The 17,612-nt window shown below is 33.0% G+C and overlaps 1 protein-coding gene across 1 annotated transcript in view; it reads left to right on the forward strand.

The window, feature by feature from the left end:
* Nucleotides 1-17,612, forward strand: part of PCLO (piccolo presynaptic cytomatrix protein) — a 389,810-nt gene that overhangs the window by 184,663 nt on the left and 187,535 nt on the right. Inside the window, exon 4 of the mRNA XM_061413775.1 lies at nucleotides 9,359-10,135. Within this exon, the coding sequence (XP_061269759.1) occupies nucleotides 9,359-10,135 (777 nt within the window). The remainder of the gene's footprint in view (nucleotides 1-9,358; nucleotides 10,136-17,612) is intronic.

Genomic DNA, 17,612 nt, shown 5'->3' on the forward strand with positions numbered 1-17,612 from the left:
GGGAATGCTCTTGCACTATTGGTGGGAATGTAAATTGATACAGCCACTATGGAAGATGGTATGGAGATTCCTTTAAAAAGTAGGAATAAAACCACCATATGACCCAGCAATTCCACTCCTAGGCATATACCCTGAGGAAACGAAAATTGAAAGGGACACATGTATCCCATTGTTCATTGCAACACTATTTATAATAGCTAGAACATGGAAGCAACCTAGATGTCCATCGACAGATGAATGGATAAAGAAGTTCTGGTACATATACACAATAGAATATTAATTGGCCATAAAAAGGAATGCATTTGAGTCAGTTCCGATGAGGTGGATGAACCAAGAACCTATTATACAGAGTGAAGTGAGTCACAAAGAGAAAGATAAATACTGTATTCTAACACTTATGTACAAAATCTAGAAGAAAGGTAGTGAAGAACTTATTTACAGGTCAGCAATGGAGAAATAGACATAGGGAATAGACTTATGGACATGGGGAGAGGGGAGGAGAGAGTGAGATGTATGGAAAGAGTAACATGGAAACTTACATTACCATATGTAAAATAGATAACCAACAGGAATTTGCTCTATGGCTCAGGAACTCACACATGGGCTCTGTATCAACCTAGAGGGATGGGATGGGGAGGGGAATGGGAGGGAGGTTCAAAAGGGAGCGTATATATGTATACCTATGGCTGATTCATGATGAGGTTTGACAGAAAACAAAAAAAAATCTATAAAGTAATTAACCAATAAAAAATAAAATACTTAATAAAATAAGAATATTTAATAATCAATGATTGTTTCAAACCATTCAAAAATTTCCCATGGACAGGCAGGCATTCCTATAAAAAAGAAAGAGATGTATATGTATATATTTATGTGTATTTGTTTTTTTAATATAAATGGATCTCAGGTTCAACATATTAGACCTCAATCTTAAAGTCTACGAGTGGCTATGGGACAAAGAACAACTTAAATGACTTGCTTTAAAACAGATCCTTCTGGTCACTGCCATATTGAGGAACTAAGTCTTTCTTAAATGTTTGTTTGATTTTGATGTTTTTTATTTATGCCTACTAATTTCAGCCTACACTGTAACAGATAATTATCATCCAGGTGTGAATTGTGTTTGTACTGTCCTTAAAGATTTGGTCCATTTTCCTGTTTTCCATATCTATCTGGCCTGTCATAGGCCACAGTAAATTCTACTCCATTTAGGTTGCTACCTTCCTCATCCTCATTTTATCATCTTACCTTAATTACATCACTTGACTGAATGAGGAGTTATATTTGACTTTATATTATAATGTACTTAAGGAGAAGAGAATCCTGGGAAACACAGCTCAGCTTAGAAAAGTTTATGTCTTGCAGAATCAACACACTGATTCTTCCCTGCACACAGAACTTCCAGTACTGCACCATGTTCTGCTGCATTGTATTGATATGAGGGTTTAACACCCATCACCTGTTTTCATTCTCTGTTGTCCAGTGGTATAAGTCCTATTCCTGTACATTTCAGGCTCCCTAGCCTGTGAGATTATTCTGTCTTTGAATATTATATTCACAATGATGCTTATGTTTAAAATTGGGATTGATTTTTTATTTATCTTGTAAAATGTTTGATAAAGTTTTATTCAGCTGTGCTAAGTCACTGTCATGTCCGGCTCCCCACGACCCCATAGACTGCAGCCCACCAGGCTCCTCCCTTTATTCAGCTATCGTATGCTTTAAATAACCTGTCTTCTAAATGTGTGTAACTTTGTAATTTTAACATACATAAAATGACTGTATTGAGGTGTATTAAAAATCTTCAAAATAAATCTTATTTTGAAATTCAGTCACACATTTCCTGAAGGGCTGACTAGTAACTAAGTTACACTAAAAAGGAATTTTTTCATTGATGTAATTATCCACACATACAAAGTAAATAAACACCTCTTGTAATAAATAATAAAATAAACTCTATAAAAGCAGAGGGATAAGAACTGATTAAAAACCTAAATTTGGTATCCATATAAATGATAAATATTTAAACTGTTGCTTATTTTCTATGTTAAACATATAAATATCAACCTAAAGTGTAGTACACTAGAACGATTAATCACAAATAGAAATGCCATGAATCTGCAGGTAAGTCTTATTGAGACTTCCATTTTTTCTAGAGCTGAATTAGCTAAAGTCAACATAAATATGTATGATTACTCTTCACTTCAGTTTATTATTGGTTACCAGTGACAAACCAGCTGTGTCCTTAGAGTTTTCTTTTATACACTTTTAACAGAATACTTGATCACACTGGAAGGTGATCAGGTATACTAATGTTTCTGATTGAACCCAAATCAGGTAACTTACTTAAGTCAAAAACAGTTTTAGTGAGGTCATTCTCTCTCTCTCTCTCTGTGTCTCTCTCTCACCAGTTAGAAAAAAAAAGAGAGGAAGAAAGGGAGGGATGTAGAAAAGGATAGAAAAGAAAAAGAAGAAAGGAAGGAAGATATTTTAAGGAAAAAAACCCTGTTTAGTTCTTTTATATTTAATATAAAATACATATTATTTTCATATATTTCTGAAAGGAAACTAAGCCCCTGATTTCCCTCAACAAGTTCTGTCAAAACTGTATTACTGTAATTATTCAGAAGTATTTTAATTAGTGCATGTGTATTTATATATTATTTATGTAATGGTATTTAAAACATTGAACACTCAGAGATTACTTTCTTAGTTTAGGAAAATACTTATTAATTGTAGTGAAAAGGTGACTAGAAAAGTGATCCTGCTTTATTCAAAGAAAAATGGACACAGAAAAATGTCAATCAAAGTGTGCAATTATAATCCCAATAATTTTATTTTATAATTTTACACCCTGGTATAGTATACATGATTTTAGTTGGCATCTTGCTATTTATGGAAATGTTTGTTAATATAGCTTTACATTATACAAAAATGTACATTATATAGAAATTTACAGCAAAAGAGTAAAATAGACTTCATGCATTTAGATATGGGATTGGGGGGCAGGTCTTACAGATGTAAACATAAAAGTAGAGATGGATAGGACATGCTGCTGCTGCTAAGTTGCTTCAGTTGTGTCCAACTCTGTGTGACCCCATAGACGGCAGCCCACCAGACTCCCCCGTCCCTGGGATTCTCCAGGCAAGAACACTGGAGTGGGTTGCCATTTCCTTCTCCAGATAAGGACATGACCACTGATCAATTTAGACCTAAGAATGATAACCCCTATATAGGTTCCTAATAGTACAGGTTTTCATTATTGATTTTCTACCCTACATATCAGTAATTCCATTGAAAATTGATATTTAAATCATCTACTTGGTTTTTTTCTTAGTTTTCATGTAAATATTAATATTCTAATACATTCTGAGAAAGTTCTTATATCTACATATGAAGTAAATGAGGAAGAGCCTCAGCCAGTCAGTTATATATATTGACTATGAGTTACTCTTATTTCAGTGATTATAAAAGGAACAAAAGTAATCCCATTCATTTTTTGGAGGGACAAAGTAATAGAAATATCACAAACACATTATTGCACACACTTGCAAATGTAGTTTTATAAATGATTACAAGTTTTTAATATCTTGACTTTGTAGTCTGAACAATTTATTGTGTAAGCTGAAGGAAAAAAAGTGAATCCACCATGAACTCAATCATTTTCCTTTTTAAAAGTAACAAAAGTAACTAAATTAGAGATTTAATAAGCAAAAAATCTGATTTTTAGAATGTCAAGTTGAAGAGTATGTGGGCCTTGGGTAAATAAAACACCCTAATGCCAAGACTGTAGGGGGCATAGAAGAAAGCGACAAGTTGCAGGTGATGTTGTTCGCCAATTTGTGGATTTGTCAGTAAGTAAAATAGTGACTTCTAAACAAATTATCAATGTAATTATTTCTCAGCTTTAAAAAAAATAACATTCTGGATGACAAACAGATAAGCAGACCAGCAAAAATATGTGTAAATTTTTTGTTGTTGACTCAGAAGCTTCATGGTAGCCAGGAAAGTCAATGGCATTATAGTAGCAATCCCCTTGATTACTTGGTTTTCCTTTACAGAATTTTAAGTGGGGTCACTCAGGATCTACTTAAACACTTCTATTGACAAAAAGTTTATGAGTTTCTGAATCAATCTAGTTGATTTTTTAATGAAAAATTCATGTTAAGATAATATTAAGATTTCTCTGACACAAATATAATTCCTCATGTAGATTTGGGGACCATCACTTCTCTACCATTTAAAGTCTAACATCAGACTTTCAACCTGCTGCAGGTCTTATTATCATGCTTCAGAAAAAATACTTAGAAAAATAAATAGGCAAGCCTGAAGTTCTGAGATTTTCCTTAATGGTATTGTTGCTATAGTTACAGCTGAAATGTTATATAAAGCAAATTGCTTATTGATAGAAAAATGCTGAGTAGCACAGCAGAATCCCTTTTTTGGGTAAAACTGCCTTCATTTCCTACTCTCCTCTTAAGATTAAGTGGTTTTTTAGAGTGTTGTTTTGAAGCCCTGATGATTTGATATTAAAATAAATGTATTTTATTAACGTGTACTAGGTGGCAAGTGGATATATTTTAATGCATTGTGATCAAAATGGAGTTATTTTTCATATACTTTATCAGAATTGTTCCTATTTGGATGTGAATTTTTATATTCTGGGTATTAACATTAAGGCACTAAAAAAATGTGATTGGTTTCATAGTATGAATATATATAAATGACATACAAATACATCCTTCTGAATTTAATACATTTAATAATAATATAGATAAAATATAAACTTTCATTATATTTATGCCATTAGAAGATACTTACAGTATACTGAAAATAAAACATATTTTTAAAACACAGGAATACAAATGGAAATGGTCTGAGAGCATCCATAATAATGACTAGTATGTTTATAAAAAGCCTCCATAGGATCTATTCTATTTTTCTATGTAATAAACTCAGTAATATAATAGAAATGCCTTCAATTTATACACATATATAATATACAATATATCATGTTATATGTAATATACATCTTCTGATTGTCTCACTGTCTTTATAAGGAAATAGCTCAGAGATAAAACCATAACATCTGATATTTAACCTTAAGGCAAAATATGATTAGTCATGTGTGTCACCACTGTAACAGTTATAGAAAGAGTTAGTTCTATGGCAATATCTTTTCAGTTATTAAAAGTCATATGTGGCAGTGATATATTATGAATTTTAATATAATTTTAGAAATCTTACTTAATTCTTCAGATTGCTACTGAACTAGAAACATTATGAATATTAAATAATATTGTGTCTAATAATGTGTGGCTATTGAGAAACTAAGATTGTACACATGTATTTTTGAGCCCAGAAAACTAATACTTTTAATTAGGTTCCTGAATACAGTGATTTTAAAAAAGTCTTTGGGATTATTTGTGATAAAAAAGCAAAAAAGAAATAATTGTGAAAAACAGATTTTTACATTTTCTTATGTGGTTGTAGAGTATTTTTCCAAAATGTTTTTTTTTTTAAAGAAAATTTTTCTAGTAATTGTGTTTATATTTAATGATGACTGAATAATGATGACCTGTATTGTCCTAAATGAATTTTCTTGTGAAAATTAGTTTTTACTCATTTTCTTCATCAGAATTTGATCGCTTTTGCTTTTCTCATTTCTAGTTTGGATTTTACCCTAATCTCTGCCTTTTCCTATCTTTTCTTTTAATAAACAAAATTTAAATTTACATGTTTAAAGAAATACATAATTCTTGATGCAACTAATAGTGTTTATTTTTTTCTTTTCAATCCTTTATTGAATTTATAACTTCCTCTGCTTGCTAAATTTGTTGGTACTCTAATTTGGGTTCTAAGGGCTTCCCTGGTGTCTCAGAGGTAAAGCAATCTGCCTGCCACTGCAGGAGACACGGGTTCAATCCCCTGGTTGGGAAGATCCCCTGGAAAAGGAAATCGCAACTCACACCAGAATTTGTGCCTGGGAAATCCCATGGATAGAGAAGCCTGGTAGGCTATTGTCCATGGGGTCACAAAGAGTGACACAACTTAGCAACTAAACAACAATCTGAATTCTAGGGCTGCAGAAAGAAGAGACACACATGTGAGACCACCAGTTCAACATTTCTAATTGGTGAAAAATTACTCTGTGTGATTTATAATTTATCGAATTCCTTATGTTGTAAATGAATTCCTCAGATAATCCTTTTAAACCATAGTATCCTTTCCATCTTCCTTAGTTTTTTCCCTTGCATATTATACTTATATTTAACCCACATCTTTTTTCTTCTACTTGAGTGTGAGTTCATGATTGAATAAGCCTTGCACATATAATTTCCCCAGGGTATATAAATAAAAATAGATAAAAATAGGCTGGATATCTACAGAATAGCTATGTAAGTGAATGCTATTGTCATAATTATTTGACATAATACTAGCATCAGTTTCCGAATTAATTTTGGTGACAAAGTGTAAGTTTAAAAAAAAACGAGCTTGGCCTTATGATATTCTTCAAAATGCAAATCAATCATGTAACCAAGAGACCAAGTGTGGCAACATCATGTTAAAATTAATTACAGACAGTAACAATTAAAGATACTGGGTGTACCTGTGGCAGATTAATTTTGATATTTGGCAAAACTAATACAATTATGTAAAGTTTAAAAAAAAAAAGTATATAAAAAAAAAAGATACTGGGTGTAGGGAATTCCCTTACAGTCCAGTGGTTAGCATTCCATGCTTTCAGTGCAGAAGGCCCAAGTTTAAGCCTTGGTCAGGGAACAAGACCTCACAAGCTGCATGAACAGGCCAAAAAACAAAAAAGATACTAGGTTTAACTGAATTGGGATGGGAATTTGAGCAAAACAGAGATTTGAACGAGCCAATGAGGCTCTCAACAGGTCATTTTTCTCTTAGACTAGTGCTGTTGCCTTTGCCTTTGATTTTAGTAGGGGTGGGTTATCACTGCTTGTAGGTTTATCAAACATTTTAAATCAGGAAAATGAAGTGTTTTATGTGACATAATAGATTAAATCGATGAAACCCTTTATCCTCTTATGTAAATTTTCAAATGTATGAAAATAATGAGTGTACTACCTTGAAATAATCACTCTATTTTCTCAACAGATTTTCCTTTTAATGAGAGCTGTGTACCATTTTGGTATCACATACTGTTAATATAACTAGCAAGAGATGACAACTTTGTAAGAATAATTTGTCCCTAAAACTCAGATAAAGTTATCATGCTTTTATAATTGATAAGAATTTCCAAACATTCCATTTATTTCTGGAATGTTAAAAACATCCTAACTTATTTACATTTGGACCTGCCCTGACAGGAATGCATAGCACACACCTGCATTTGGCTTTTAGAATCCATATGACAAAACAGCACAATGGTACAGCTATTTGTGTCTATTTTTGTTTTTTAAAATGTCCGTTTCTGAATGAAAATATTGTTAAGATATGACCCCACCAAGGAGTGGTTTTTAAAACCTCAACACTGATGAAGATTGATTTTCTGTTGACATTATGGAAGTACCTCCTCTAGGGATTCTTCAACACAACAACTGGAACTTTTAGAATTGAACATAAGGATCAAATCAGATTCTTTCATAAGACTTTGTATAAAGTTACTGTATAGAGAAGCCACAACTCACTTTATTGCTGCTTAGAGTTGAAATTAAGAAAGAAATTGGTACTGGATGATCATAACACACAAAGTAAAGTGACCCATAATGCATACTAATGTTTTATAGACAGCATTTTATCTGAAATTAAATAACTGACTCAGGTCTTACTGTTTTAGATAATCAAGGAAGAATTATAACAGCTTACAAGTTGCAAAATAGTCATTATTATTAAGCAACATTTTTGTTTCTTTAAAGAAATTGAAAACTGAAGAAATGAATCTTAGTTGTCTAATAATATTCTAGGACAATAGTGATTTTTGTCTCTAAATAATTGAAGTTATGCTACTGGAAAGAATGATCCAATATGAAGAGCAATTTGAAATTACCTCTCAGAAAACAGTACAACATACAATCACAATATTGTTTATGTGACTCTCCACCTGTGTACTTTAAAGGATAGGCATTCATTAAATGGTAACAGTTAGAAGCTACATGTATAACCTTAATTTCTTACATTTTAATAGGTATAATGTAAGAAAAAGCACACCATACATCAATAGGAAGGAAATTCTGCAACATTATCGGTCTAGCAATCTCTCTCCCATGTGATCATTTATGTGTGTTATAAGAGGATGGTTCTCAGTCTGTAGTTTGCAAAAGAATTCACCAACAGGTTATTTAAAAGGCGGATTCTCCTTCTCGTATCCCAGATTTCTGCTAAAATTATATTGGTATAGTTACTAAAATTTATATGAGTAAGGACTACTTCAGGAGATTTGGCTCAGGTGGCCCATGGATTCCACTTAGGAACAGAAGTAGTATAAAGAACTATGTTAGTCAGCAATTGAGAAAACTGGGGTAAAAGATATTAAACAGTTTTAATTTGTGAATGTTTCTTGACACAATTGCATAAAAAATGTAATTATTATTAAAAATAACATTTTTTAATCTTAAGTCAGATAGAGTTATATACATGTGATTTTTGAAACTTCAACATGTGCCTTGTTATCTTCTGCTCGGGTAGATAGAATTACATTTGATCCAAAACAAAAGATAGGAGATTATAGGCTAAGTCTTTTAAAACTTACTATTAATTGGCTCTGAAAAGAAGACTACTGTAATTTAATAGTTTTTGAAAAAATTTATGATAGGAACACTAATTTTGAAGGTATGAGGCTTAAAAATATTTGTATTTAGAACAAATGCAGATTTTTTTTTTAACCAAAAAAATGATATTTCCCTAGTCTGTCTTTGATGCGGGCTTCCCTAGTGGCTTAGTGGTAAAGAATCCACCTGCAAGGCAAGAGACTTGGGTTCGATCCCTGGGGTATTTGATCCCTGGGTCGGGAAGATCCCCTGGAGAAGGAAATGGCACTCCACGCCAGTATTTTTGCCTGGGAAATCCCATGGAGCCTGGAAGGCTACACTCCATGGGCTTGCAAAAGAGTCAGCTAGGACTTAGCAACTAAACATCTTTGATACATTTTTTTTATTTTCATTATGAGGCCAATTAGATGCTAATCCCTAAGGATTCTTCCTATTCTTTAGATTTCAGGCAGTCTTTTTGCAATGTTCTTTTAAAAGTCAGTTCTATTGATTCAGAAAACAATGACCTACCTTCTCCATATATAAAAAAGCAGCCAGAAATTGTCAAGTGCTCATCTTGGTAAATGTACCAAAACAGATGTATTATAGTTAATCTTTTATTTTTACTTTATTTACAGATTCAAGAATGGCTTTGTTTAAATTGCCAAACCCAGAGAGCAATATCAGGACAGCTGGGAGACATGGGCAAAATGCCTCTTACACAGGCAGGACCAAAAGCCTCGCCTCTGCCTGTCCCTGCAGAACAACCATTTCAGGAAACAGCAACGCCTGCCCCAGTAAAAGTGAAAAAGAAGGAACAAGAAGAAAAACCTGAAGCTGAAAAAACCATTTCAGAAAAGGTAAAAGAAACACCTTCAGGTGAAAAAATTCCCCCTAAGGAAACCATAGATCAAATCCGAGAGGAGAGTAAAGGAGAGAAAGACAAAACTTCAGCCCCTCAAGAAAAAAAGTCACCCCCTGAAGACAAAAAGCCACCTTCTGAAGACAAAAAGCCACCTTCTGAAGACAAAAAGCCACCTTCTGAAGACAAAAAGCCACTCCCTGAAGAAAAAAAGCCACCTCTTGAAGAAAAAAAACCAACCCTTAAAGACAAAAAGCCGGCTCTTGAAGACAAAAAGTTAGCCCCAGGAACGAAAGCATCGATTCTAGAGGAAGAACAGAAACATGACTTACTTAAAACTCAAGTACAAATTGCTGAAGTTAAACCTGAAGGCGGAGTGCCTCCAGAAGCAGTGGAAGAAAAGAAACCGCCAGTGATGGAGGCGGATTTACCAGCCAGCGCACCTCGGCGTTTGCCTAAAGAAGATGATGGGATAACTCAAAAAATAAAAGTACAGCCACAGGCACCAGGCATGGCAAAGCCTGATCAGACGGAATCTGGAAAGGAAAAAACAGTAAGTTATGTTTCTTACCTCATTTTGCAGTTTTACACCTGTAATTTACTAATGTCTACCTAAATGTACACCAAATGCTTAATGGTGATTTTGTAAGTAAAAGCTTTCAACTAGGTGCATTTTCAAAAAGAGTCAGTAGCATTCAGAAAAAAATACTAACATGAAATCAGTATCCCCCTTTCATGTGAAATAATGTTTGTCTTGAAATTTTTATTTACTTAGCCACTTGGTTAAGCAAGACTCAACTTCTCACTTGAAAATCTTTTAAGATGTTTTCAATGATAAAATGATTAAATAATTGTGATTTTTTAAAAAGTACAGCCAAAATTCAGAAGAAACATTTTTTCGAAGTTACTTTAGTATTGGGTGTATGCAATATAATGTATTTAGTTCAGAGTTTTATTCAGTTTGTTTAATATTGAAGGTTTATTTATAATCCAAGCATAATCTGGAATACATATTATTCTTTACATATTATTCTTCTTTTTCGTTTTCTTTAATGGAAACTTTTAAGGGTTAATAGTCCATCCTAACCCAGTTTAGTTGTTGTTTTGTTTATAGTTTTAACACACGGTTACTAATTCATCTCTGGTATATGGTACATCACTCATAAAATAAATCCTGGTCTTCCTTTGTTATTAATTCATAAGTTTATCAGAGCTAGAGAAAATAGATGCCTGTGTATTCTCATTCTATTGGCTAGATCTAACTCCCCCCACCCTCACCCACTGCTTCTCCTAGCTAACTACTTTGCAGAAATAGATTCTTTTTACTATTTCTTTTTTTGTGAAGCTGTCCTTGGCTGTCTTTCTGATCGTGCTTTATGAGTTCTACTTTGACTATCTCTGTGACTTTCTCTTTTCCCATCTCTATATGATGAGGTTTTTCTTTGAATTCTGTCTTCTTTCCTCTCAGGGGAGCCACATGAACATATATTTCCTATTTCCTAAATCTTGTTGTGTACCATCTGTCTCTCTTGAGTGTTGGACCTGCATTTTCAAGTACTGAGTAGATCATTTCACTTCAGAAACTCATGGTAAAGTGGAACTCAGTGTGTTCATATCATATCCAACTCGCTGTAGAAGCAGTTTCTGTTTCTGATAATGGCTTCATCCTTCATCAGGTCTTTAGTCTCCCAGTCGCTAATCTTTAGGGTAGTCTGAGGTTTCTTCTTACACACTGGGCTCTCCACATCATGCTTCTGTCTCTCTGCTCCTATTCCTAAGGACAATATCCTATTTATGGCCTTCATAATCTTATATCAATGACTTGAGGAATGTAATTACTAGTCAATAGGCCTTCTGTATTTCCTTTCTCTAGGATATAATTATCAAATTATTATTTTCCAGAGTTCAGACAGTATAACTCTGTCACTCGGATATTTCTACTGATTCTCTATTTGGTTTTAATTTAAATAAGAAGTATCCAAATATTTTGTTGATGCTACTTTTTATTTTACAAATTCATCACTTTTAATCATCTCTACTTTTCTTTAACAACCTCAGTATGTATATACTTATTTCTAAATTAAACCTGTGCACTATATTTTCAATATAGATTTTTACAAAAATATAAAAAATCAGTGAAATAAGCTAAATCACCATTTTTATTATGTTTATTAAATATAGATACACTTGATCACAGTGAAGTATAATTAATAATAATATTTTAGAGAGTGTTGACTGTGCTTTGATGTTTGAAAATCTTGTAAAATATTTTAATAAGAGCTCTTTGAAATTCAGCTTCTAAGTTATTTATTTTGATATTTTGACATTTAGTGTTGATGACTCTCTAAAATAAAAAAGATAGTCCACAGAATATATCAGAAATGAAAGAAATGTATTAAAGACAGTACTTTCCAAATCTTGCTACCTGTTTTCTAGGTTTGGAATTGAAAAATATTTTTTTTAAGTTGTGGAATTTCCATAAATAAGTGTTATTCTAACTTGATACCAGTCATTTATTCCTGTTATCACAAAATGTGGTGTTCTAAAATGTTTTTTTTAGCAAATGGGTTGAAAACCCACTGGAGTTCTTTATCTACAAAGTTTATAAACAGATTAAAATATTCTGTCTAAAGTTTGTTTGAAAAGACAAACATGACAACTTTTTCAAATGATATGTCATTTTATCTAGCATAATCATGTGATGCTTTCCAGTTATCTATCTTCAAAGGACTGTGTACACATCATGATTCTCTTGAAGAGACAGCTTGTGTTTATTTTTTTCCACATATACTTTCTAGTTATCATACTGATAATCAGGGTTTACTTTCTTCCTAAATATATAACATGTAGCATATTACTAATCACCATTTGTTGTCACCAAAATGTTCAGCCACTTTGGGGTTCTTCTACTTTTGTCAAAAAAAAAAAAAATCTTCAAAATCTACAACTTTTTAAATTAATTTCTTATGAGATAATCAGCAAACGTCTATGGATAAAATAAATTCTTAGTTATTCTTTATCTCAGTACAAAATATTAAAGATATTATTCAAAATATAAAGGTCTCGTTAAAATACGTACCACATCTGTAAAACCATGAAGTACTCTGCAATACTGGCTTACTTGTAAAAGATGCAGTAAATGAATTTTGCATGCACTGCTATCTCTGTAACCTTATCCTTTTTTTTTTTTTGTAAATTTATTTATTTTAATTGGAGGCTAATTACTTTACAGTATTGTAGTGGTTTTTGCCATACATTCACATGAATCAGCCATGGGTGTACATGTGTCCCCTATCCTGAACTTAAAAAATAATTCAAGAATAGCTCTGAAACATATACATTACTATATGTAAAATAGATAACCAGTGGAAATTTGCTGTGTGACACAAGGAGCTCAACCCAGTTCTCTGTGACAACCGAGAGGGCTGGGATGGAGTGGAAGCTGAGAGGGGAGTTCAGGATGGAGAGGACATATGTTTAGCTATGGCTGACTCATGCTGATGTATGGCAGAAACCAACAAAACGTTGTAAAGTAATTATCCCCCAATTAAAATAAAGAAATTAAAAATAATAATTCCAATCAAAAGAACCACTCCTCAGAATTTAACATACAGTTTTTTTCATTAATATAGATACACCTTTTAAAACAAATCACTCAGTATTGAACCACTTAGTAGCTCACAGTAGTAATTACTATTGAAACGGAAATCATGAATATTATAAACTGAGCATGTTAGAAACATCTGCACTTTGATTTTATTGCCAAACCTTTTGCTATTTACTTTGTCCTAATAATTTTCCCCAAACCTTCCACAGTTATTTCTTTCTTCTTTGCAGTGACACTGGCTAACAAAGAAATGCAGTTTGATTTGTCACCATATTATTTTCTATGTGTTACTTCAGCCATATTTCCATGGCAGGAAAATCAAGTTTCCCCAAGTGTTGCATGATTTTTTTGTCTTTTCCTATTCGATAAGACAGCAGCTCAAAAGAAGATTTTAAGTGTTTATTTCAACTTGTTGAATATTTGTTAAGTACTGGAATGATTATTTGCCAAAAATATTAGAAGTCTGTGATAGTGTTATAGGATCACTTGCTGAAATTAGCCAGCACGTGATGTGTTGAAGCAAGGTTTGTTAATAGCAATAGCATATGCAATATAGATATCAAATAGTTTTCCTAGTTATGGAACATTTATTACTAACTGTGTCAGATCTGATTTAACTTGATCATCACAGCTTTCACCTTAACATGTTGCTGATGAAAAACTGATAACAATATGAAGAGTGTCAGCTTCTTTATAAATATGCTTGTGTGTTTTCAATGTTATTAACATTATCTTTAACACATGATTTTTTGTGAGAGTATCTTGTCTACCACTTACCTATTACAGGAACATTGGTTTGCTTGAAATTAGGTAATAAAAACTACAACTGAACAATAAGCTTCAATTTAAAGGTGAGCAAATAAAGTAACTGCCTTGCTATGAATTTTTACAGTATAACTCCCAGTTTTCTCCCAGGATTCTGCAGAGAACGTATGACCAACTGACATAAGAAATCAAAGAATGCTGGTGTCAATCTATTTATTAAACATTTGTAAAATATGATTTCTATTTGGGGTTTAAAAAGACACTAAAAATCCTACGTATTTACTTCCTAAAAGTATTTACATTTTGCATACCTGGCCTTGACAGAGAACTTCTGCCTAAATACTTAAGTTGGCTTTCCCAGCCCTTTGGACTATGGCTCCACTCTAACTCGCCAGCAACCTAGTATTCTCCCATCAATGAGAGGTTGAAAAACAGCCAAGAATGCCTTTGTGTGAATCCCAAAGGTGGCTTGTGCATCTTCCTTCTGAACCTGAATTCAGTTCTTCTCTGTGCACTGGTGCTGTTTTCCTATCGGAAAAATCCCACCCGGACCTCTCCCTTGTGGCAGTCACTTCTCCTACTGTTCAAACACTCTATAATGATTACTTTTATATTGCTTTTTATTTTAAATCATAATAATAGTCAATTTATCTCTCACTATGTTCTGAGCACTGTCTTAGGTGCCTTATCACTTAGTCCACATAACTATTGATGAGTTAAATATTTTATCTGTTTTAAAGAGGAGGAAACTAAATTTGTTATGCTCTAGATCACAAGGCTGAGAAGCAGCAAAGATAAGATTATAGTCCAGTTCTGCTTATAAAGGCTAGGCTCCTAAATACTATACATAATTCTGCCTCCCCATGACACTTGTAGCACACTGCCTTTTCATTATTATAATTATTCAACTCCTTTAGCAATTCCCACTGTAATCCCAGACACTTTGTATATATTTTTTTACTTTGTCTATATGTTGACATTATTTTATTTATTCATTTGTCACGTGCGTCATTCATATTGTTACAGTATGTTGTTTGCATTTCTTTATTGCCACATCATTTTGTCGCCCTACTCATTCCTGTCTTTCAAAATGTGTTAGTCAAATGGAATTAAAATGTATCCTGAAATATAATAAATACTTTGAAAGGTATATTCTTCTTTGTTTTTTTAGTTTAATATTTAAAAATTATATGTTACACTGAAACAGAATACTGCTTGTCTGCATTTGATATATTACATTGAAAAGTTACAGCTCTCTTGATTTAAAAAAAGACAAAATTCAAACATCCTTTAGCATAAACTTTTATTTCTAGTTAAAATGACCCAGGAGTTAGTATTTAAGTTATATATAGCCATGGTATATAAAGACAGCATAATTGTATAGGATGGAAAATGATGAGGTTTTCTGCAGTGAAAAGGATTCCCATATATGTGGGACTATCCAATTTTCTCCCCAAGTCCAGTAAATTTGTGGATTTAATTTTGTTTACACTGTTCAGAATATTCAGACTAGCGATCCATTTTGACAAAACATTATATAACTGATTAAAGATTATTCATCTGCTGTTTTCCTTTGGCCTGTTAAACTTAAATAACTTGGAGGACATTAAGCAAAAACTTAATATTGCTTCCTTTCTTTGTACAGTCTTATATTTAACCAAGAATTCAGTTCATAACTCCAATAAAAGTTTAAAAAAAAAAAAAAAAACCTTCCATTTGCCTTCGACATGGAAGCCTAAGAGTTTAACATCTCTGAAAAGGGCAGAACTAAGTTTGGCGGTACAAAAATGTCTTGATACTAGAGAAGGCCTCAAGATACGATGCCATGGGAAGGTTTCAAGTGATTCTTAATTCTTCACTGCCTCTCTCTGACCAGTCTTCAAGTCAATAAAGGGCAGTGGAATATTGAAAGGAAAAGTAATCTGCACTTTCTGCTTTGGGTTAGTAAGAAAATATGAATCTTCATTTCTTAAAATTTTAAATAGTTGTTTCATATACAAAGACTACAAAGACTCAATTACAGAATTTTATACATGGAGAAAAAGTGCAACATATACGAAAAATAAAAGTCAGTGAAATAGAGTCTAATGTTAAATGTACTTAGAAAAATACAGTGAAAATGTGTTCCTCAGGGAACTGAAAAATAACATTGCAATTTTCTTTTAAAAAGTGTGCTTAAATTATGAACACTTAACTTCCCGCTGACTTCTCAGTCTAAGATTGAGGACTATAAAGGGACAATACCTGGAATTTTATTCTTATGTAATAATTTTAGAGATCATTCTGGATTGTATTTGTGTTGCATGTAATAAATTAAATGCATAATTCCAACTCCTATCAATTCAAATGAGAAAAATAATGAGTAAATATGAAAACTCAGTGATATTTAACCACATATGTATATATGTGTTACATATATAATCTATGCATATACTTTAGAATCATTTGAATCTATTCATTTTATTAAATCTTAATGTTACTAAATTGCTTAATGTTCTTCTCAGTAAAAAGCATACAGCCACACATTTTTGAAGCAACTAAAGGAAAACTCATAAGTTTTTAGTCCTAGGGAATTAGAAATTTGAAAGAAAATAAGCCTCCCTCACATGACTCCTTTCATCACAGTCTTCTGGAGTTAGAGTACTTCAAATATTAATTTGAAGTTTGAATAATTAGAGAAAATCAGACCAAACTTACACACTATGCTGTATATTCTTCTCTTAGTACTGGATACTCTTTCTTTTTTGATCAAATTATTCCCTCCTTAAGAAGTGTACTCATAAAGCAAGAGTTTGTGGTGTTAAATCTATAATTGACCAGTTAACCTACATGGATACAAATTCCACTGTAAATTTAGTCCAGATATCTCACAAACAAGAGTGAATAGCCACAGAAAGGATAAGCGGATGGAGAGATAAGCACCTCATTATGCTGATCTCTTGCCTGGAAAGTCCCATGGACGGAGGAGCCTGGTGGGCTGCAATCATGGAATCACGAAGAGTCCGACACGACTGAGCGACTTCCCTTTCACTTTTCACTTTCATGCATTGGAGAAGGAAATGGCAACCCACTCCAGTGTTCTTGCCTGGAGAGTCCCAGGGACGGGGGAGCCTGGTGGGCTGCCGTCTATGGGGTCGCACAGAGTCGGACACGACTGAAGTGACTTAGCATAGCATAGCATAGCATGCTGATCTCTATATGTGAAGAACAACTGTTTTATTGTTTTAGTAGCAGCAGATGAAAAGAGGAATGTACAGGTTTCTTAAAGAGGCAAAGGGGTTAGTTGGTGTGTGATCTGATAGTACACTATTAGTAATGGAGCAGAAGGTCACTCACCTCTGCCAGGAAGTTTACATTTATGCTAGTCAGTATGACAGAAATTGACACTGTGAGTTTTTTCAGTGATCGTGGTATAAAGACATGACCAATTGTTCTTTCTAAACAATTCAGCCAAATGCTCTTTGATCACCTAACTTGATTTCCTTATTAAACACTCCAGACACTTTATCTTAGACCCACAGACCTGTAGAACAGCATCTTTGCAGACCAATTCCACCTTATAATATGGAGAGGAAGTCATTTAGGTGAAAAATCATCATAGCATCATCATAGGTAAATGATGATTGAATTTCATGAGGAATATAGAGGAAAGAAACCA

This window comes from Bos javanicus, chromosome 4 (genome assembly GCF_032452875.1).
Source record: "Bos javanicus breed banteng chromosome 4, ARS-OSU_banteng_1.0, whole genome shotgun sequence".
NCBI classification, from domain to species: domain Eukaryota; kingdom Metazoa; phylum Chordata; class Mammalia; order Artiodactyla; family Bovidae; genus Bos; species Bos javanicus.